The 23,278-nt window shown below is 40.2% G+C and overlaps 1 protein-coding gene across 1 annotated transcript in view; it reads left to right on the top strand.

Moving 5' to 3' along the window:
- The window catches only part of Cd96 (CD96 molecule), a 76,501-nt gene extending 67,022 nt beyond the window's left edge, over nt 1-9,479 (top strand). The window contains 5 exon segments of the mRNA XM_051150349.1: nt 4,325-4,390; nt 4,840-4,926; nt 5,774-5,897; nt 8,208-8,269; nt 9,436-9,479. Of these exon segments, the coding sequence (XP_051006306.1) occupies nt 4,325-4,390; nt 4,840-4,926; nt 5,774-5,897; nt 8,208-8,269; nt 9,436-9,479 (383 nt within the window).
- Nucleotides 9,480-23,278: the final 13,799 nt, after the last annotated feature.

The raw sequence follows: 23,278 nt of genomic DNA, 5'->3' as shown, positions 1-23,278 counted from the left end.
AAGAGTGATGCCATACCCAGACATGTCCTTCATGACTGGAAAGGCAAAACGCAGAAGACAGACCACCCGAGTTTCTACATCCGCTCTCTGAGCATCCTTTGAAAGCCCAGCCATTGTTCTGTGACAAAAATCAAGGAAGGACTTCAGCACATGCCCTATGGAAGACTTGACAGCTGAGAAATGGCTCATTGAAAGTCTACTTCTGAAGCCAAGGATGGTGGGATACGTGTGTATAATCCTAGCACCTGAAGGTGCAAATAGGAACATCAGGAGTCCAAGGTTATCCCAACCTACATAGAAAATTCAAGGCCAACACTGGATTCATGAGACCCTGCTCAGATGGAAATGGGGACAGTCATCTATATGAATAGAAATGATGCAACAATCCTCCCACATACCCAGTTGAAATCAACAACCCTCTAGGAATAAGACTAACTATCTGTGGTTTCATAAAAAAAAAATAAAATTCTTTTTAAAATACAGACATTAGAATGAAGGATAATGACATATGTGTGAAAATGCTTATAATCAAATTCAAAAAAGTAATTTAATTAGTTTTTATAGAATATAAAAATAATTTTTAAAGAACTGCAAAAACTCAGGTAGTTATGGACTTAGATATAATTCCAAATAGATTACACGTACAATTGGAAACAGTTGCTAATGTGCCATGATTTCCTAGACAATTGCCAACAGGAAAGAAATGAAGAGCAAAATGCATCATGGCTAATAAAGAAATGGGAAGCACTACAACTGACTGAGCCCTTACTGTAGATGAGAAGAACCCTTTCCCGCTCAGCAAACGTCACCAGGAGCCACTCAAGAAAGGAAATAAGACCTTATGAGATGCTGCCACAAAGTACCCCTGTGTTCACAGCTGTGGCTGATACTGGTATGAGAAAATGTTATTGGTCATCTGGCATTTGTTATTCCCATGCCAAAGCCATGCTTATTAAGGATTTTGATGAAACCAGGCATTCAGAAGGTTCAAAGGATGATTGACTCATGTATTTGATAAGCGTGATGAGGTGTTAACACAGATGACTTCAACAAAGCGAAGACTTCAACATCATTTTGCTTAGAGAGTCCTCAGAAGACTGAAGAATGGAAAGAGGCCTAAGGAATGGGCATCTAAATGTTGAGACTGTGAGTTTCCAGAAGAGTGCAGGTCTAATGAAAAGTAGGTCATCTGAGGTAGCCGACTCTACCTTACAGAGGATTCCGTGCACCCGCTGGCTTCAAGAAGACTACTCTCCTCTGGGAAACAGTGATATAAACGCTGTTTATAGGGTCTGGAGAAAGGCTTCAGTTCTTAAGTGCTTGCCTTGCAAGTATAAGACCTCAGTTCAGACTCATAGAACCCCGGGTAAATAGTGTGTGGGTGTGGCAGCCTGCCTGTAGTTTAGCTTGGGAAGGAAAAGACAGGTTCCCTTTCCCCCCAGCAAGCTGGCTGATTTGACCAGCCCTGTCAGCAAAGCCTAACCTTCACTGAGAGATCCTGCCTCGAGCTCAGGATTATTTCAAAACTAAATCCCAAGTCTCTGTATGCATGCATGCCCCCTGTTTACAGGCTTCCACATGGACATATGCCCACGCCACACAGAGACACACCAAATGCACATGGAAATGGGAAATGCAAAAAAAGAGAGCACTCGCCCCTTGATCTTGCTGAAAGACTTGGTAACGTATTTTGGTGTTGAAACGCCTCCTTCACCCACTTTAAGTTTTAAAGACATGTAGAATCCAATGGAAACGTCTTTTTCTTCACTTCTCTCACTGCCACTATATTCTTAGCACATGTAAAACAATAATGCTGAAAGCAAAAAGAAAACAAGCAGGAGCGGTGGCCCTGGTCTGTGATAACAGCATGTGGGAGTGAGAGAGAAGCTAAAGGACAGCCATAGATGTGAGGCCACCCTGATTTATCCAGAGAGGTCCCGAGGCACAGAATGAGACCAAGCAAACAAAATAAAATGTGTAAAAATAACTCTCTTTCTTCAAAATGGGTTTTATACTTTAATTTTATTCTATACTGTTTTATTATGAAAAATGTTACAATCATAGAAAAAGAAATGTTATCAAATTGTCAATTTGGATAATATTAAGTACTGCTATTTATATAATTTGTGTGGATTGTGGTGAAGATTTGATCATCTCATTGAATTGTGTCGTGATTTTTTTTTTTAAGAAAAAATCAGTACTGACAAGAGAATATGCCCTTCTTCCTTTAGAACAAAACTTGTTAGTGTTCAATGGCTACTGGTTATTATAGAATATTCTTCAATGTTGCACTGATAATAAACATCCAGTGATACTATTTCTGCTTTAAATACCAACTTCTCCTAAAGAGATAGCAATTGTTCAACAATATTTACCCTAGCATAAAATGATAAATCCCTTTCTTTCTTGCTAACATATTCTAAAAGGATACTAAAAGATGCCAGGTTCTGAAAGTAAGAAGTTAGAGGGAACACTATCCTGAAAAGAAAATTATCTAGAAAAATCTGTTACCTTCTTTATTTTGTCCAAATCCTAACCTGTTCACAATTACCTTGTAATTAACCATTGTTCTTTGTCAATGAAGTTACTGCCTAATAATAGCTTACCCACAAAAACTGAGCATTAAGCAAAGGATCAGTCTAGCATCTGTAGATTTCAGCATTCAGTCAAGAACAAAATGTTATTCAAGGTCACAGAAGAGATTGGAGAGTTGTACTTACAGTAGATGCAGCTTCTGCATGCACTCATAATCAGCTGCAGCTGCTGTTGACATGCAGGGGAGACACAAGAAAGCAGGAGTTAAGTTTTAGTTTCCTCCATTTGTCTGCTTAGGTCTTTGCACACATTAGAGTCCCTAACTGGAAGCAGTAGTAATTTAAGTGGATAAGTATAGCATATTTCCATTGATGGCAAGCGTATACCTCTTAGTCATCTTCTTACATTCTACTGGATGCTTATTTTCTTTTTTTTTTTTTTCCTGATTTTCTTTTTTTTTAATTTTTTATTAATTTATTCTTGTTACATCTCAATGGTTATCCCATCCCTTGTATCCTCCCATTCTTCCCTCCCTCCCATTTTCCCATTATTCCCCTCCCCTATGACTGTTCCTGAGGGGGATTTCCTCCCCCTGTATATGCTCATAGGGTATCAAGTCTCTTCTTGGTAACCTGCTATCCTTCCTCTGAGTGCCACCAGGTCTGCCCCTCCAGGGGACATGGTCAAATATGGGGCACCAGAGTTCGTGTGAAAGTCATACCCCACTCTCCACTCAACTGTGGAGAATGTTCTGTCCATTGGCTAGATCTGGGTAGGGGTTTGAAGTTTACTGCCTGTATTGTCCTTGGCTGGTACCTTAGTTTAAGCTGGACTTATTTTCAAAGTCAGAAACCATGTATGCTGTAGAGATTTGCTGCCATCCACTCAAGGGAAAACCTTGCCTCTTGCTGTCCCACAGACACTAGACACTCTGCCAGGGCTAACAAGGCCTGTGGCCATGGAGGTCTGTTAGTTCACTGTTGGTGCAGTTCAGTGTCCACAGTTGACCAGACATGCCAGGGACCCACAGCATAAATTCTTTTCTTCCTTTATGCATGTTCCAATGAGATATTAAAAGTCCTTCTGACAGATTGTCTTGCCCAAAGGCCACCATAACACATGGGGCTCTCATTCTCCTCCCATCTTTCCACTTGTGGGATGGGCATGAAAGCAACAAAAGCTCACTCCTCGTGTTGAAGGAGCTTTCTTCCACTCTTTCTTCTTGTTCCAAAGTGACTAATTCAACTCACTCTCATACTTATGGCAGAATAAGACTACATATTTTATAAAGAAAACGCATGTGTTTTCTCATAGCTCCAGAGGCTGGGAGCTCAAGATCCAGACATTTGATAAAGACTTTCATGCCAGGTCCTCACATGACACAAAGTTGAAAGGTCAGGGTCAGCACTACAAGGACCCTTCCAAAAAGGTCTTAAGACCATAAATCAAGGGGAAAGCTCCTTCAGTGTACTGACCCCTTAAAGACTCACTTTTTAATGTCCTCACATTGTCAACATCATTTAGAGGAGGCACCTTTAAACCTCAGCAGTGACCATCGCCAAAACTTTCTCCATTTCCCAACTAATTTCCCAATTAGTTATGCTTAAAGCCATCCATATCCCCTCAAACCCCACTGTATTGGGGATAATCAAGCAAACACTACAAGAATGCTCAATACTATTATTTTAAGTACACGTTAATGTACCTTTCCCTGATTGTTAGATTCAATTAGTGATAATGAAGAAAAAATGTGACTGTAAAAGTTGATCCTGCATGTCTCCTCCATTAGCAGTTTCGTGGACACCCAGTGAGATGCACACTTCTGCCACTTTAAATGCAAGCTTAGCTCCTCACGGTGAGTACCGGGGGAAGATACAGTGGCACAGAAGAACCTCTGACAACCTTCTGCTATCTTAAAGTACGGAGAATCAGTATTTTGATCAGCTGGGTCTTATGGTCCCATGGCTGGAACCAGATCATGTTTTTCGAGGTGTTTCTTCAGCCATACTTGCCTTGTTATTGAGAAGTATATAGATTTTGTTGTGTAATCACTCAGGAAATTCCACCTATTTGGGAACCTTTAGACAGATCCCAGGACCCCAGCCTTGCTCTACCTAGGTCTTTAGAGTCGAATTGACTGTACAAAATGATCCGTAGCCCAGTCATATTTAGCATAGCTATTCTGAAGATGTTCAGATTGAACTCTTTGCCGGTAATTCTTGAAATTCAATTATGAGTTTACATCACTTGATCATATTGAGATGTCTGTCCAGATAAATTCAAGTGTTGCCTTTATGTCTCTAGATGTCATCACCAGTACAACCAAAGGATCCCCAGATGTTCCTACAACTGAAAATAGAACTACTAGAATTAACCACAACCCTATTACCAGTGAGTTGTTTACCTGGTGTTTATTTTTTAATTTATTATAATTTATTCAGATTACATCCTGATTGTTATCTACTTTGTCTTTTATGTTTTGTTTACTCAGCAAATGTTTTTGAGCACCTTTCCAGACACTCTGGCACTTGTTGGATATACAGTGACACTGGCATCCTACAGATGATGACTGTAAAAAATAATCACACAATTAAACTTGTTTGTGATAAGAGTTATGAGAAAATGTTTTTAGAATCGACCAGAAAGACCTGATTTTTATGGGAGAATAGGAAATTCTCTAAAGTGCTCATATTTTAAGTTAAAATATGAAAGGAGAAAAAAGAATAAGAATTTGCCAGTTGAAAAAGTAGAAGAAACATTGCAAGCTTGTGAAAACATAATTCAAGTCAAGAAAGATTGTTGAAATAAAGAGTGTTCTTGCAGCTCAACTAATAAGAATTATGTCAGTGCAAAACGCAATTCCTTGTTTTACATCTTGGAAGAGCAAGTAATTCAGAGAAGCTTGAACCGTCACAGAGATCATGGTTACAAGCCATAGGGATATATGCTCATGTAGTTGTAGAAAACTACTGGTAGGACACTTAATCAACTATTGTGTTGTCATCCATAAGAAGTAATGTTTGTCACAGTCAATGAACACCTCATAATCCTTAGGGAAAGCATATCTCTTTCATATAAAAAGTTATTGTTTTTGTGAAGTTGTAAATCATACATGGTACCTCATGCATGCCAAGCAAACATTCTACCATGGGGCTACACTGAGCTACAGAACCCCCCTTCTTTTTTCCAAATGCCAAAATTTGGCACTAACCTTCACCTCTTTGTGTTCCCTTGTCAGGTATTACAGTTAGTAAACCTCAAGAGGGAATGTCCTGGCCTGTGATTGTAATGGCTTTGCTCTTTTCCTGTGCACTATTGTTTGGACTTAGAGTAAGAAAATGGTGCCAATATCAAAAGGAAATGTAAGTATATAGGATATGTAGGACTGACCATTTTCCATCATAAAATACTTACTTGATACAAAGACTACAGAGCATTCTTCTCATAACTTAATGAGCAAGGCAGCTTCCAGAAGCTCAGAAAGAATGTACAGATTTCCCAAGATCCTTTGGTGAGGGCTCAACACACAGATCCTGACTCAGTCTCCCTCTCTGCACTGGCTCCCTTGGCTGGAACAGCAGATACTGGACACAGGTCAGTAGGCCTGAAACAAGAACCAAGCCTCACCTCACCACAGAGCTAAAACTGATTGTTTTCTTTTAATCTTCATTATTTTTTTCATTTTCATGCATTTTTGACCTGACTGGTATCAGCTGGGCCCAGATGCTCAAGTGTGAAATTGAATAAGAGACGTAATTTTTTTAAGAACTTCGCAGCTGCTCTCCATCAGGGCAGGCCTCCTCTGCCTGTTTCTCTTCCCTCACATGAGAGGGAGAAAGGATTACTTTATTTCCCTAAATTCTCTACGCAGCAGTCTGAAGAGCACATAAGGGTAAGCCTCCCCTTTCTGATTCAGCTATTGAGGGTAAGTCTGGGCTAAGCTGTGGTTACAAGAGCCCCCACAATACAAGGTGCTGATCTGCTCATGTGTGCTTTCTGCTAAGGCAGTCACCACTGCACAACAGCCTCTCCCTGGTGGTGTACCCCAGAAGACCCCAGCATCCCAGGAAAGCTTTAAGTGTGGCTAAAGGCATTTGAAGATGGGAATGTCACGTTGCAAAATCAGTGCTTCTACTCTGTAACTATGAGCAACCAAGTATTTCTTGTTAATTAAAAACAAAATCAACCAGGTGGCGGTGGCACAACACGCCTTTAATCCCAGTATTGGGGCCAGAGGGTGGCAGAGGCAGGCAGACTTCTGTGAGTTCAAGGCCAGCCTCGTCTTCTGATTGAGTTCCAGGACAGCCAGAACTACACAGGGAAACTGCCAAAAAAAAAAAAAGAAAGAAAGAAAGAAAGATCAAAACCAAAACAAAGAAAAAACAATCAATATTTTGTATTTTGGTCACTATATGACCTTAAAAACGTAATAATTTTTTATGAAAAAATGTTTCTTAGACTCAAATGTACCTTTTGATATATTTTCAAGCCTCCACTGAAGCATCCACAAACCAGGAAATAAGAATTACAGGTCATAGGGCTGGAAAGATGGCCCAGTGCTTAAGAGCACTTGCTGTTCTTGCATGGGACCCAGGTTCAGTTCCCTGTATCTGTGTCAGGTAGCTCAAAACCTCATGTTAACGGTTCCTCTAATTGCTTCTTCTGATACTTGAGGGTAGCTAAACTCATACGTGGCCTGCACATAAATAAAAATAAATCTTTTAAAAATTATGGATATTTATATCAAAATAAATTGGAGAATAAAATACTGAGTTTTAATTCTCCTGCTTAAACATGTAATATAAAAATAAAAATATGCAAAATATTTCTCCCCCTTCCTCTCTCTCTTTCCCAATCTCTTTACCAAATATCTCTCTAAATTAAGATGCTATTGGTTGCCAGAGTGTAGACATAAAAATGCTGATAGATAATGTCCCTATATCCTGATATCAAATATCTTGAGCATTGGCACAACAAAATCCCACACTAACCTGGATGCTTGCTGTACTTGAGACAGAGGTGCATTGTGCTAACATGAAATAGAGCTGTGCACAAAGACATCTTCAAGAGTGCATTATCCTGCCAACCCACCCAGGAGCAGGAACGCCCTCCCTCTCACCCACACCAGATCCTTCCTGCGTCCCTGAGTGTGTGCAGAAAGGCTGAGGCTCAAGTTAGCAATGTTGCTATTTGAAAAAGTCCTTGAATTTTATGTTTCTGTCTCTGGAGGGATGTTCTACCCGTGTAAGAGTAAAACTCCTCCCATTAGGAGGCAGTTGCCATGGAGATTATGGGATCTGGTTACAAGACTTCAATTGCTGGCCTGCTCCTCTTCAGCAAGTGTCTTAAAACCTCTGTGCTTCAGTTTTACCTGTCAAACAGTGGTTATAATTCTCAGGTACAAAATAAATGATTCATGGATAAAAAAATCACTTTGCAAACTATAAAATACCACATTAACAATATAATATAATTTTTTATTTTATATATACACAATTTCATATTAATTGATGGTAAGTTCATTTGCAGAATTAAGCTGCCAAAAATTCTAAAAAAATGATGATTGTATCTCTTCCTCATCAGTATATCTCTAACTAAAAAAAATATTACCTCATATTTTAAAAACATTACCTCATATTCCCAGCAATGAAAGAGAAACGTTTTCTTCCCAGCATGGAAAGACCCCCACCACCACCACCTTTCAAGCCACTGCCACCTCCCATCAAGTACACCTGCATTCAAGAATGGGAAAATGGGAGGGAGGGAAGAATGGAAGGATACAAGGGATGGGATAAACATTGAGATGTAACAAGAATAAATTAATAAAAAAATTAAAATTAAAAAAAAGAACCCACTGCACGAGATACAAGGGATAGGATAAACATTGAGATGTAACAAGAATAAAAAAATTAATAAAAAAAATTAAAATAAAAAAAAAGAACCCGCTGCACGAGATCTGCCTTGTCACCAGATGGAGGCGCTCTAAGCTTTTGAGCTTTGCCACACAGCAAAGCGGTCCTGGGGTCCTGCTGACACGCAGATACTGTGCTGTATCCATATCATCACCGGCCAGCCGAGCCTCTGCTGCAGCCCCAATGAATGTTGGAAATAAATGAGTTGTTTTCCCAGCACCTTGCCCTCTTTCTTCTGCGTACACCTGAGATGTAAATAAGAGTTAGAGGGTTGGGAGTGGTGGTGCACGCCTTTCATCCCAGCACTCGGTAGGCAGAGGCAGGCGGATCGCTGTGAGTTCGAGGCCACCCTGGTCCACAAAGCTAGTCCAAGACAGCCAAAGCTACATAGAGAGACCCTGTCTAGAAAAACCAAAACCAAAACCAAAAAAAAAAAAAAAAAAGTTAGAGGCTAGAATGAGATTCGGTGCAAGTTCTAGAGACGTGCTTATGTAAGAACTACACTGCAGGCTGCTGTCATTTAAAGTTCACTCTTCCACTTTTTATTTCAATGCTCTGACTGGGGGAGGACACTAGTTTCTGGCATATGTTTTGCATTGGTTAAATGTTCTTGCTTCAGTGACCAAATACTTGACAGTAAGCAGTTTAACAAAAGAGGGGCTTAGGCCAGCACCCGGATTGGTGGATACAGTCCATCGTAGAGGGCAGAGGCAAGGTGGCAAGGGCATGTGGCAGTTGCCTGTTATATGTCACTGGCCAGAAAACAGAGCTTGGGCTGGAATCAGAGCCAACGCACAACCCCTCAGCCCTTCCCCCCTCACCTCATCTGCCATCCAGATCTCACGTCCAAACGGTTCTTTGACCGTTCGACACTGTCAACAGCTGAGGACCAATTGTGTAAGCATAAGCCTATGGGAGATAATTCACAGTCAATCCATAAACGTGTCCCTTCAAACTCTTCCGACTGTTTTCTTTCATGCTAAACTAGTTGCCAAGATTGTGAACCTCTCTGACTTCTGCCACATTCCCTGAGATAATTCTGAGGCCAAATTCTCACGGTAATTCCAAACGTCTGAGAAAGGTCTTCATACTGAAATCCTGTCACTCATTTTCTCACTGAAGAAAAATGCATTACCCTGGACACTTCTGATCCTCCTTGACCCTGTCTCTTTATCATGTTCAGCCCAGGCTCCTGACACACGCCCCAGAGAAAGATAAAGGAAATAAGTAACCTCCTAACCAGCTGCCTTCTAATATAAGATTCTCCAGTTCCAGGAGCTAACAGTGGTACTATTCTCAGCTCTGACTGGGTATGTGTGCCCATGTGCATGCACAAATATCATATTGCTAAAAGACTCTTACATAAACACCATAAACCCAGGCAAGCCAACCTCTGTCCAACTCATCTGATCCCCATTACTCTTGCTTTTATCTGGAGGCTCTCCTGTTCATCCAACCTACTGCTTTGACCCGTCTTAGGGCAGATAGAGTGCACTCTAAGTGAAGGACTGCCCTTGCCCTGGCCAACCTTTCCTGAAACACTTCAAGCAGAAGTTAGGAAGGGAGGAGAAAACAATCTCTTTAGTCAGACCTGCTCTGGCTTCAGCCACATGTTGCAACTGAATAAGTTACAGATCTCCCTTGCCACCTCAAACTCTCCCACACTTCTTGCCCCAGGAGGGAAGAACAGATGTTGTTGACAGACCCAGTCATAGGAAAATATTGGACGGACTCTAGTCCCCAGAAGAACTGTTTTGTACATTGGCAATGTTTATCCCCGACTGCAAATGAAAACAGCTTCATTTGTGTTTTCCAGTACCATCTAATGCCCCTCCCAATCCATCAAACCATCCTCTCTGAGAAGCGAAGGGACAGCATGAGCTCTCTCTGTTGATTCGTGTGGTAAAACAAAGGTAAGAACTTACAGCCAGTGCAAGTCTCTGCCCACAGATCAGAATCTGAACACATGGCTCTTGTGGTGGTCAGCCCTCAAGATGACACCAGAGACCACCCTTCCCGAGATCCATCTCCCATCCAGACCTGCTCAACCCGTACATTAAAACCATAGGCTGCATTTATCCCGTGATACCTATGAATGTGGCCCAGCAAACTTACCTGTAGATCACAGTGTCATGTCACAATGTCAAAAGTGTGGACACCTCTGCATTCCCTCCAACACCGAGTGCAACTGGTTTGTCTAAATTAGTATTGAAGTGAAGCACCCAGGGTACAGCACTGAGTGGCATGAATGCATTCAGGGTCATCCAGTTGCATAATCTTGAAAGTTATTGAGTGGTCTAACCAGTAAGAGACTGCAGAAATACCCGGGGTGTGGCTTCTAAGGCTAGATCATCAACTATACTGTACCCCTGACCACATCTCTGTACAGTCACTGACTCGGGAGGAATCCCAGTCTCATGCCAGGATGACATGCAAGCAGCTCTACGGATACCACCTGCCACAGAATTGGGGCTTCTACCAACAGGATCCAGCAACTCACCTGCCCTGTAAGCAAGCTACCTTGGTACCAGACTCCCTAGCCACGTCTTCAGATGACTTCAACTGATTCTATGGCTCATGAGAGGCACAGCGCCAAGCTATCCTTGCTCGCAATTTAGGGCCTGTTGGCACTATGAGAGAAAAAAAATGCTTGTTTAATACCACCAAATTTGGGTATAATTTGCCACATAGCAGTAGATAACTAATACATCTTCACAAATAGAAAAATAAACTGCCTCTTTTAATTATTCTCAAGTGCTCAAATAACTAATCCTTGCCTCGTATATGTACCTGTCATTTCATGAGATAATTATTTTTATTTAAAGAACTTAATCATCAGTAATTTGTTTAAATTTTATTGTATATTCAGTCTGATGCTTTATTTGGAGGCATGAATAGAAGCAGATGTACCAAGATAAAATGTGACAAATTTGGAGACATAAGTAATTTCAGTCAAGGGAGAAATGATCTTAGGGTACAACTTAAGTCTGTGTAAGTCTTATGCTACATAACAGGTGTACTGGTGTTGTTGTTATTGTTAGCTCTGCTTTTAAACTCTTTATTTGGTCTTATTTAGACTTGTTCTGATTCACATTTACAAAGTGATTAATTTGCCATTTGGCTAGAAGGAGAAGTCGTTTATCTGCTCACTCAGTCAGTGATTCAGAACAACTTTTCATTGTCCTACAAAATAGTGGGGCTCAGGCAGCTTCTAGGTGTGTTCTGTGTGCTCTCTGTGTCCCTCGTTTGAGCAAAATGAACTATTACCAGAGGCAGCTTGAAGTGCTGGCAAGTAAAAGCACACAGCCAGCCTCAAACAGCAACTCCACTCTCTTAGAAACAGAGTCAGAGCCAGGGGTGGTTGTACACACCTGTAATGCACGTACTCAGAAGGTGACAGCAGAAGGGTCAGGAGTTCAAGGCCAGCCTTTACCACATAAAGACATTAGTGCTGGTCTGAGCTATATGAAAACCCTGTATATATCACAATCATTATGCACCATTGACAATGATCTTGGCCATCTGACTTGTCCTGATCGATGAAATATCATGGCATGACTAGCAAGGCTGAAAAACTGAATGTGCATTGGTACATTCTCCTGTTTTCTGCATTGCTGTGCATTGTATTTTCACTAGGGAAAAAAGTCATATAGAAGTGTTATGACTGCTTTCTGAATCACCCTGTCTTATATAACTGTTATCCAGACAGAGCAATTTTCTCACCTCTTTGCACCATTATCACGTCTTGGAAATGATCTTGGCATGACTAACTCAGGGTTGGAGCTGTTCTCTTGTTTTCTGCATTGCTGTGAGACACAGTCCAACCACTTTGGTAATACCAAGAACAAGATGGGAAGCTCAGGGTGTAGAAGAGAATGAATTAACCCAAGCCTAGACTGGGCCAGCCAACCCCCAACCTATGACCCCATAAGACACATAAGCTAAATATTTCCATATCACAGAAATTTTATGACTTCCATATAACATTGTTGTAGCAATATTTAACTTGTACACACAGATCAGGAAACATGTATTTTTTTTTAATTAATGGCAAATGCCAAAGTTTATGGATAAAGAATAAACCCAAATCAAGAAAGAGCTATTGCTCTGATTCAGCAATTTTTAAGTGAAGAAGATGTGGTTGGCCTCATCAAATTCTTTGTACTTGAAATCTTCAAAATCATAGCACCTTTGGCAAGGATAGACAGTAATGGTCATTTTACAAAGAAAGGGGTGAAGGATACATGACATTGACTTGTCCAAGGTCACATGCCTGAGAACAGCAACTAAAATGGTATCTCCATCCTCTCCTTCCCACCAACTGTGCTCCAGTCTTTGATTGCCTCCATGCCTCCTTTTTATTTTCACTACAGAGACGGCCTATTTTGTGTGTAGATTAAAATTATTACTGATTTTTTTAACTGTGTAGGCGAAATATTTCAAAAATTGTGACAGAAAACAAAACAGAACAAAGATAGAAATAATTGATCCCTAAGGATTAGATGGCCTAGAAAGAAAGGGTAAATGAGTAGGTAATGAAAAACGGAGAGTAATTAAAACTGGAAGCAGAATGGAGAGTCTACAGAAGTCTACCAAGGTCATAGATGATGAAAGCATGTTTCTCCGGGATTCCAAGCAGAGGAGATTCTTGGAGGCAGCTTTGCCTTGAACCTGGAGGCTGATTCTGCCAAAATATAGAGACGATCTCTGAGTCAGAGCTAAAAACAGCATGACTGAGCTTTTGACAGTGGCACCCATGACTGTGCCAATAGCAACAAGAAGAGCATCCTCCAGCAGAGACAGCCGCAATGGTAGGTGAGAGTTATACTGCCAAAAGAGAAAAGCCATAAAGTAGCATAAATGGGCTGATGCTCCAGCCAGAAACAACAGGGCAAGAAAGCAAGGAGAAAGCAGGTTCTGCTCTGGCTTCTGCAAAGCAGCTTCTTTCCAGAGGCTGTGATTACTAAGAAGGCTACATGCTGCATCCAGAAGGCGGTGCCGGCAAATGGACACTATGACCTCGGGAGCAGAGAATACTTCTCTAAGTTAATCCACCAAGTGCAACTATTATTTTTCACATCTATATTGCAAACTATATTTGATATTAGCTCTAGGAAAATTAAAGTCGGAAAAGAAACAGAATCTAATGTTTGTTCCACAGACAGCTGCTCAGACCCCATTAATCATTGTTCAGTTATTTGTGTGATTCTGTGAGAGAGTGTGTGTGTGTGTGTGAGTGTGTGTGTGTGTGTGTGTGTGTGTGTGTGTGTGTGTGTGTGTGTTCAAAGGCTCTGACATTGTGACGGAAGGACATGGGAACCTAAGTTAAAAAGACCCAAAACAACAAATCAGATACCAATGTATAAATAAGAGAATGTGAATAAGGCCGAAACCATGCACTCTTGATAAATAATGCCAGGAGCCTGTGCCCATTTGCCCTGAATTTTGTCAGCCTTCTTCTAATTTACTGTCTCAGGAAGGCATATTACTCAATAAAGCTGGCAACAAAGGCTGAGGATGTAGTTCAGCTTGTAGCGTGTTTGGCCAGCCTGCTATAGGCTCATTGTTCAGTCCCACAGGATTGTGGTAATGCAAGTCTATAATCCATACGTATAGGAGGTGGAGACAGGAGGATCAGAAGTTAGAAGTCATCTTTAGTACACAGTGAGTCTGAAGTAGCCTAGGCTACTTTAAGATCCTGTCTCAAGAAAAGGCAAAAATAAATATAGCAGAAGCAGCATCCTGTTAATTCACGTATTAACAAAAATTTTCAAATGCACCAGAGAAGTGGGTCAAAGGAGATAGGAAAACAGTGTCTTGTGTTGTAATTTGATAGAAACATACTAATCAGGTGATAGTGCTCAGGAGTTGGCATCTGTGTTCTAGATTTTTTTTTACACATAAACATTGTGGGTGCATGTGCATGCATGTGCATATGAGTGTGTGCACTGTGCACATGTGCATGTGTGAACATGTACATGTGTGTTAGATACTCACATATGTAGGTGTGCATGCCCATACATATGCATGTAGAGGCCAGAGCAGAATGTCGGATGCCTGCTTCTGTCACTCACCATGCCCTTTTTAAAAACAGTCTCTTTACCCTGAAGTTGACTTGTTGGGTAGTCTTCCTGACCAGCAAGCTACTGGGATCTGCCTGTCCTCCCCAATACAGGAGCTACAAGCATGTATAGCTGCACGTGGTCTCTTACTTTGGTTTCTATTACTGTGATAAAGACCATGACCAAAAGCAACTTGGGGAGGGAAGGACTTATGTGACTTAAGCTTCTACATCACGGTCCATTATCAAAGGAAATTAAGGCAGAAACTGAAGGTGGGAACCTAGAAGCAAGAACTGAAATGGAGACCACGGAGGGATGCAGCTTGCTGGCTTGCTCTCTATAGCTTGCTCAGGTGGCCTCCTTATACAGCCCAGGACCACCTGCCCAAGGGTGCCACTGCTGGTCTCACCTACATCAATGAGCAGTTAAGAAAATGCCCCCATAGACATGTCCACAAGTCAGCCTGATGGAAGGATTTCCTTAATTGAGGTTGCCTCCTCTCAGGTATGTCAAGTTAACAACTGAAGCTGATGAGATTGCTGATCAAGGTTGGGAAGGTGGGCACATTCCCGCATTGCTGGAGACAATGTGAAGTGGCATAAAGGCTTCTGAGAGGTATTTGACAACATCTTACAAAACTGTGCTTTCATTTTTCCGTTGACCTGGCAGTTCCTCGGGAGAAGCCCTCCTGAGGCTCTCTACACTGACAAACAATATAGACACGGGTCCTTCTTGGCATCACTGTCTGTATTTGCTCAGTATTGGAAACCATCTGAATGTCTAAACATATGAGATTGGTTGGGTAAACTATTATAAATACTTAAATTGAAATAATGTGCTTGTCAGCTTCTTGTTCGCCTGACAAATATCTGTAATAACAAACTTGCAAAGGAAAAAGGTTTGTTTTTGACTCACAATGCTAGACCTTTCAGCCCATTGCTCTGGGCCTGTGGTGAGGAAACACACCATGGTAGGAGAGTGCCGTGTAACAAAGTGCACACTCTTTACCAAAATTCAAAAGATAGCAAGAAGTGTAAGCTCTGGAAAGAAATCCATTCTTCTGTTGAGGGACATCTCTAAGTTGTTTCCAGTTACAAATAAAGCTGCTATAAACACAGTTGAGCAAATGTCCTGGTGATATGGTGGAGCATCTTTTGGGTGTATGCTCAGGAGTGGTATAACTGTCTCTTGAGGTAGATTTATTTCCAACTTTTTGAGAAACCACCAAATTGATTATCAAAGTGAATGTACAAGATTGCATCCTACCAACAATGGGGGAGTGTTCCCCTTGCTCCGCATCCTCGCCAACAGGAGCAGTCACTGGCATTTTTTATAATAGCCATTCTGACAGGTGTTAGATGGAATCTCAGAGTCATTTTGATTTTCATTTCCTGATGACTAAGGGTATTGAACATTTGTTTAAGTGTTTCTATGCTATTAGAGATACATCTGTTGAAAATTCTCTGTTTAGATCTGTACTTCATTTTTTAAATTTGGTTATTTGGTTTGTTGATGTCTAGTTTTTTGGGTTCTTTACATATTTTGGATATCAGCACTCTGTCTCATGTGGAGTTGGCAAAAATCTTTTTCCAGTCTATAGTCTGCAGTTTTGTCCTTTTGTCGGTGTCCTTTGCTTTACAGAAGCTTTTCAGTTCCATGAGGTCTCATTTATTAATTATTGATCTTAGGTCCTGAGCTGTTGGCGTTCTGTTCAGGAAATTGTCTCCTGTGCCAATGTGCACAAGGCTGTTCCCCACTTTCTCTTCTATCAGATTTAGTGTATCCAGTTTTATGTTGAGATATTCGATCCACTTAGATTTGAGTTTTGTGCAAGGTGGTAGATATGGATCTATTTGCACTTTCTACAAGCAGACATTGAGTTAGCCCAGCACCATTTCTTGAAAATGCATTCTTTTTTCCATCAAATAGTTTAACTTCTTCATCAGAAATCAAATGTACATAGGTGTGTGCATTTATTTCTAGGTCATTCATTCGATCCCATTGACCAACTGGTCTACTTTTATGCCAGTACCATGTGATTTTTATTATATTGCTCTGTAGTACAGCTTGAAATCAGGGATGAGAAATACCTCCAGAAGTTCTTTTATTGTTCAGGATTATTTAAACTATCTTGGTTTTTTTTATTTTTCCATATGAAATTGAATATTTTTTTCAAAGTCTATAAAGAATTGTGTTGAAATTTTGATGAGAACTGCATTGAATCTGTAAATTGCTTTTGGTAGGATAGCCATTTTTACCATGCTAATCCTACCTATCCATGAGCATGGGAGATCTTGCTATTTTCTGATTATTTCTTTCTTCAAAGATTTGAAGTTCTTGTCATATATGTCTTTCATTTGCTTGGTTAGAGTTACCCTAAGATATTTAATATTATTTGTGGCTATTGTGAAGGTTGTAGTTTCCCTAATTTCTTTCTCAGCCTGTTTGTCATTTGTATATAGGAGGGCTACTGATTTTTTAAAATTAATTTTGTATCCAACCACTTTGCTAAAAGGGTTTTTCAGCTGTAGGAGTTCCCTGGTAGAATTTTTGGGGTCCCTTATGTATACTATCATATCATCTGTGAATAGCAATGCTTTGACTTCTTCCTTTCAAATTTGTATCCCCTTGATCTTCTTCAGTTTTCTTATTGCTTTACCTAAAACTTCAAGTACTATATTGAGTATCTATGGAAAGAGTGGACAGCCTTGTCTTGGTCCTGCTTCTAGTGGAATTGCTTTAAGTTCCTCTCCACTTAATTCGATGTTGGCTGTTGGCTTGCTGTATATTGTGTTTATATTTTTACCTTGTACCCCTGATCTCTCCAAGATTTTTATCATGAAGGGTGTTGGATTTTTTCAAAGGCTTTTTCAGCATCTAATGACATGATAGTGTGGAGGGTTTTTTTTCTTTCAGTTTGTTTTTACAGTGTGTTGCATTGGTGGGTTTTCGTATGTTGAACCATCCCTGCATTTCTGGAGCGATCATGGTGGATGATGTTTTGGATGTGTTCTTGGATTCAGTTTGCAAGTATCTTATTTAGTATTTTTGCATCATTCTTTATAAGGGAAATTGGCCTGAAATTCTCTTTCTTTCTTGAGTCTTTCTGTGGTTTAGGTATCAGGGGAATTGTGGCCTCATAAAATGAATTTGGCCGTATTTATTCTGCTTCTATTTGTGGAATAATTTGAAAAAATATTGATATTAGCTCTGCTTTGAAAGTCTGGTAGATTTCTTCACTGAAACCATCTGGCCCCAAGATTTTTTTTTTTTTGGTTGGGAGACTTTTAATGAAGTTTCTATTTCCTTAGTGGTTATAAGTCTATTTAGATTTTTTCAACCTGATCTTGATTTAACTTTGATAAGTGGTATAAATCAAGAAAATCATCCATTTTGTGTAGATTTCCAATTTTGTGGAGTACGAGTATTTTTTCATTTCTTTCACCCTCCCTCCTCTCCTCCTGGTCCTACTCTCCTGCCATCCTTCTCCTTTCCCCATCCTCTTTTCCTCAGAAAAGAGGAGCCCCTCACCACTTACCTGCCTCAGCACATCAAGTCACATCAAGACTAAGCACTTCCTTTTCCCTTGAGGCTAGACAAGGCAGCTCAGCTGGGAAAGAGTGATCCAAAGGCAGACAACAGAGTCCTTGTCAGAGATAGTCCCTGCTCTAATTGCTAGGGGACCCTCATGAAGACCAGGCTGCCTATCAGCTACATATGTGTAGGGTACCTAGGTTGGTTGATGGTTCAGTGTCTGTGAGCCCTCATGGTCCTAGGTTGACTCTGTTGGTCTTGTGGAATTCTTGTTTCCTCTAATTCTCTATATCATTCCCCCAACTTTTCTACAAGATTCCCTAAGCGCCATCTAATGTTTGGCTGTGGGTCTCTGAATCTGTTTCAATCTGCTGCTGGGGGTAGACTCTCATAGAACAGTTATGCTAGTCTCCTATCTGTATGCACAGCTGAGTATCCTTAGTAGTGTCAGGGGTTGGCTCTCTCCCATGAGGTGAGTCTCAAGTTTGGCCAGTCATTATTTGGACCTTTCCTCAATCTCTGTTCCATGTTTATCCCTGCACACTTTATTGGGAAGGTAAATTTTGGGTTGAAGGTTTTGTGGGTGGGTTGGTGTCCTCTTCTTTCCACTAGAAGTCCTGCTTGGCTATAGGAGGTGGCCACTTCAGTCTCCATATCCCCTGCTGCTAGGAGTCTCATCTAGAGTCACCCCATATCCTCCCAGGAGCCTATCCTGTCTCCACTCTCTAGCTTGTCCTAGAGATGGCCCCCATTGGTTTCCCTTCTCTCTCCCAGTCCTCTCACCTCTGACCCCCACTCTCCCCCAACCTGATACCCACCCTGTTTCCCCTTCCCACCCCCTCTCACATCCAGTTCTATCTCTTATCCACTTCTGGTATCCTATCCACTTCTGAGTGAGATTCAAACATTCTGCCTTGGACCCTCCTTGTTACTTAGCTTCCTTGGGTCTGTGGATTGTAGAATGATTACCCTGTACTATATGGCTAACATCCACTTATAAGTGTATTCATACTATGTGTGTAATTCTGGGTCTGGGTTACCTCAGTCAGGATGATATTTTCTAGTTCCATCAGTTTGTCTGCAAAGTTCATGATTTTCTTCTTTTTAATAGCTAAGCAGTATTCCATTATGTTGGACATTTTCTTTACCAACTCTTTGGTTGAGTGGCATCTAGGTTATTTCCAGTTTATAGCTATTACAAATAAAGCTGCTGTGAACAAAGTTGGGCAGATATACTTGTGATATGGTGGAGCTTCCTTTAGGCATATGCCCAGGAGTGATATAGCTGGATCTTGAGGTAGAACTGAGAGTTCAGGACCAGCATTCTCAGCACAGGCTTTTGAGGTAAGATCTAATAATTCTTTGGATTTCTTTGTTGTTATGCCCCCTTTTCCTTTCTGATTTTGTTAATTTGGATACTGTTTCTCTGACTTTTAGTTAGTTGGGCTAATGGTTTGTCTATCTTATTGATTTTCTTAAAGGACCAAGTCTTTGTTTTGTGGAGTCTCTCTATTGCTCTTTTTGTTTCTGTTTTATTGATTTTACTCCACAAGTTTGAATATTTCCTGCCGTCTACTTCTCTTAGGTGTGTTTGTTTCTTTTTTGCGCCAGAGCTTTCAGATTGCTGTTAAGTCACTAGTATGAGATCTCACTAATTTCTCTATGAAGGCATTTAATGCTATGAACTTTCCTCTTAGCACTGCTTTCATTGTATTCCATAAGTTTGGGGTGTTGTGCCTTCATTTTCCTTAACTTCTAAAAAGTCTTCAATTTCTTTATTTCTTCCATTACCCAGTGGTCATTGAGTAGAGAATTGTTCAGTTTTTATAAGTTTGTAAGCTTTCTGTTGTTGAAGTCCAGATTTAAGCCATGGTGGTCTAACAATATTCAGTGAGGTTATTTCAATTTTCTTGTATCTTTTGAGACTTGCTTTATGTAAAAGTATATGGTCAATTTTGAGTGTGTCCCATGAGGTGGTGAGAAGAAAGTATATTCTTTTGTGTTTGGGTAAAATGTTCTGTAAATATCTGTTAGGTCCATTTGATTTATAACGTCTGTTAGTTCCATTATTTCTCTGTTTAGTTTCTGAATGGATGACCTGTCCATTGGTAAGAGTGGGGTGTTGAAGCCTCTCACTTCAATGTGAGGTTCAATGTGTGATTTAAGCTTTATTAATGTTTCTTTTACAAATGTGGTTCCTTGCATTTGGGGCATAGGTGTTCAAAATTGTGATGTTATCTTGGTGGATTTTTCCATTGATGAATATGAAGTTTCCTTCCCTATCTCTTTTGATTAATTTTGGTTGAAAGTCTATTTTATTAGATATTAAAACAGCTACTCCAGCTTGCTTCTTGGGTACATTTACTTGAAAATCCTTTTTCAGCCCTTTACTCTGAGGTAATAACTATTGTTGTTGCTGGCATCTGTTTCTTGTAAGCAACACAACGATAGATCCTGTTTTTGCATCCATTAGTCTGTGTCTTTTTAGTGGAGAATTGAGTCCATTAATGCTAAGAGATATTAATGACCAATGATTGTTAATTGCTGTTATTTTGATATTGGTTGTGGTGGAGGTGGAGGTGGTGGTGGTGGTGGTGGTGGTGGTGGTGGTGGTGGTGGTGTGTGTGTGTGTGTGTGTGTGTGTGTAACACTTTTTTTGGTTTTGCTGGTGTGAAATTATTTATTTCTTGTGTTTTATTGGGTGTGGTTAACCTCTTGGGTTTGAGTTTTCCTTCTAGTATCTTCTCTAGGGCTGGATTTGTGGATACATATTGTTTAAATTTGGTTTAGTCATGTTTTCTCCATCTATGGTGATTGAAAGTTTTGCTTGGTATAGTAGTCTGGGCTGGCATTTGTGATCTCTTAGAGGATGAAGGACATTGGCCTAGGTCCTTCTGGCTTTTAGAGTCTCTGTTGAGAAGTTGGGTGTAATTCTAATAGATTTGCCTTTGTATGTTACTTCGCCTTTTTTGAGTGCAGCTTTTAATATTCTTTGTTCTGTACATTTCATGTTTTAACTGTTATGTGCAAGGAGGATTTTCTTTTTGGTCCAATCTATTCCATGTTCTGTAACATTCTTGTATGTTTATAGGCATCTCTTTCTTAAGGTTAGGGAAGTATTCTTTTATGATTTTGTTGAAAATATTTTCTGGATCTTTCAGCTGGGAATCTTCTCCTCTCTTCTAGTCCTATTATTCTTAGGTTTTCTCTTTTCATAGTGTCCCAGGTTTCCTGGATGTTTTGTGTCAGAAACGTCTTAGATTTAACATTCTCTTTGATTGATGTATCGGGGTTTTTTGTTTCTTGTTTTTTGTTTTTTGTTTTTTTGTTTTTTTGTTTTATCTTTTATGCCTGAGATTTTTCCCTTCTATCTCTTATATTCTGTTGGTGATGCTTGTGTCTGTAGTTTCATTCACTTACCTAGGTTTTCCATCTCCAGGATTCCCTCAATTTGGGTTTTCTTTATTGCTTCTATTTCCATTTTCAGATCTTGAATAATTTTATTCATTTCTTTCACTTGCTTGATTGTATTTTTTCTGTATTTATTTAAAGGATATATTAATTTCCTCTTCAAAAGGCCACTATCATCTTCATAAGATTAGATTTAAGGTCATTTTCTCATGCTTTGGCCGTGTTAGGCTATCCAGGGCTTGTTGTAGTAGGGTAGCTGGGCTCTGGTGGTGCCGTAGTGCCCTGGCAGTTGTTGATCGTGTTCTTATGCTGGCCTCTGGGTTTTGTGGTTATTATAAGTTCAGATGATGATTTCTGAGTTTATCTTTCTTGGATGGATGGTTTTGGATGTTTTTCCCTTTGGTGTCTGTTTACATCTGTCTTCTTGCCTGAATGGCTTGAGCTTCTGGTGACTAGCAAGTTTTCAGGTCCAATAAGATGTCTCCGCTAGGAGTTTGGTGGCCTGTGGGCTCTGGGGTTTGCATTATAACCTTGCTTCTGGGATCTCTGATGTCAGAGTGACCTCTGAGAAAGCAGGTGGAGTTGTGAGTCAAAAAAAAAAAAAAAAAAAAAGAGTTCAAGAGGTGAGGTGCAGTTTACGACTACTGGGTGTGTTTTAAGAGGATTTGGCAGGCAAGAACAGGATCTTACTTGGTTGATTCTGGAGCTGGCAGGCCTCTGGGATGAAAAATTGAGTACAGCAGAGGGGTGAAGTTTACTTCTGTTGGGTGTGCTTTAAGGGGAACGTAGCAGGTACAGTGTTGTGGGTAGGGATTATATCTGGTATTCCTGATACCAGCAGGCCTCTAGGAAAGCAGGCAGAGTTGTCTCAAAAATGTACAGCTTTTTAAGAAAGATAAAGAGAGACTTATAAACTGTTAAGGAGTAATTTTTATGAGAGACATTACTAACTGAAAAGGGCAAAGTACAAAATAAATGTGTTGTGTGTTCCCTTTATGTAAGAATGAAGGACAAAGGAAAAATATTTAATATTTTGTTGTATCTATACTTATAATGGTTCAGCTTGTGATTTTTCAACTTTACAATAGAGATTTTTCAATTTTGTGATGGTGCAAGAGCAATGCATATTCAGCTGGAATCTTATTTCAGACTTTGATCTCTTCTTGGACTAGAAATGCTCAACAAGATGTTCTCTGATGATAGCAGTCATCTCCAGTGAGGGGCAGAGCCTGGTTCCCTGCAGTCCCCATCCAGGTAGCAGTGAAGACCCTGTGCCGGCCTGTAGCGCTAAGTCATGTTTAGCATGTAGGCTGTGATGAGTGCACTTTGCAATAGTCTTACTCCAATGGATCATAGGCTTACTAGGAGGTAAGCAGTTTATGTACTCACATGTTAGCAAAAGGAAAGAAAGGGAAAATTAATCAAGAAACCATGGGACTGGCCATCTGTAATGGTAAAGGATAGGCATGAAGTAGAACAGGGGAGAATGTATATACTTCTCTGCATAATTTTATTGGACAAAAGTATGTTAATGTCTGACCTATTCAAATAATGAAAGTAAACATGGAACAAGGAGTGTGAGCAAGAAACTGGATGAAAACTGGAACAGACTAATCCATTTGTAGTTGAGATAAGTACCACAATCACAGTGAAAGGAAAGAACAAAGAGCTAATCCAAACACTTCTGCAAACAGTACTGATTACATATTCTCATTTTGTTGTAGGGTGGAGGTGAGAGAGAATTGAGAAAACTTTAAACAAATGTAGAATCCTTTGTCAACGGGTTTATTTTTGTTTGGTTGTGGTTATATGAGCAAAGCAAAC

The sequence above is a fragment of the Acomys russatus genome, chromosome 8 (assembly GCF_903995435.1).
Source record: "Acomys russatus chromosome 8, mAcoRus1.1, whole genome shotgun sequence".
NCBI lineage: Eukaryota > Metazoa > Chordata > Mammalia > Rodentia > Muridae > Acomys > Acomys russatus.
The sequence above is the reverse complement of the archived record's forward strand: the minus strand, read 5'-3'. Positions and strand labels throughout refer to the sequence as shown.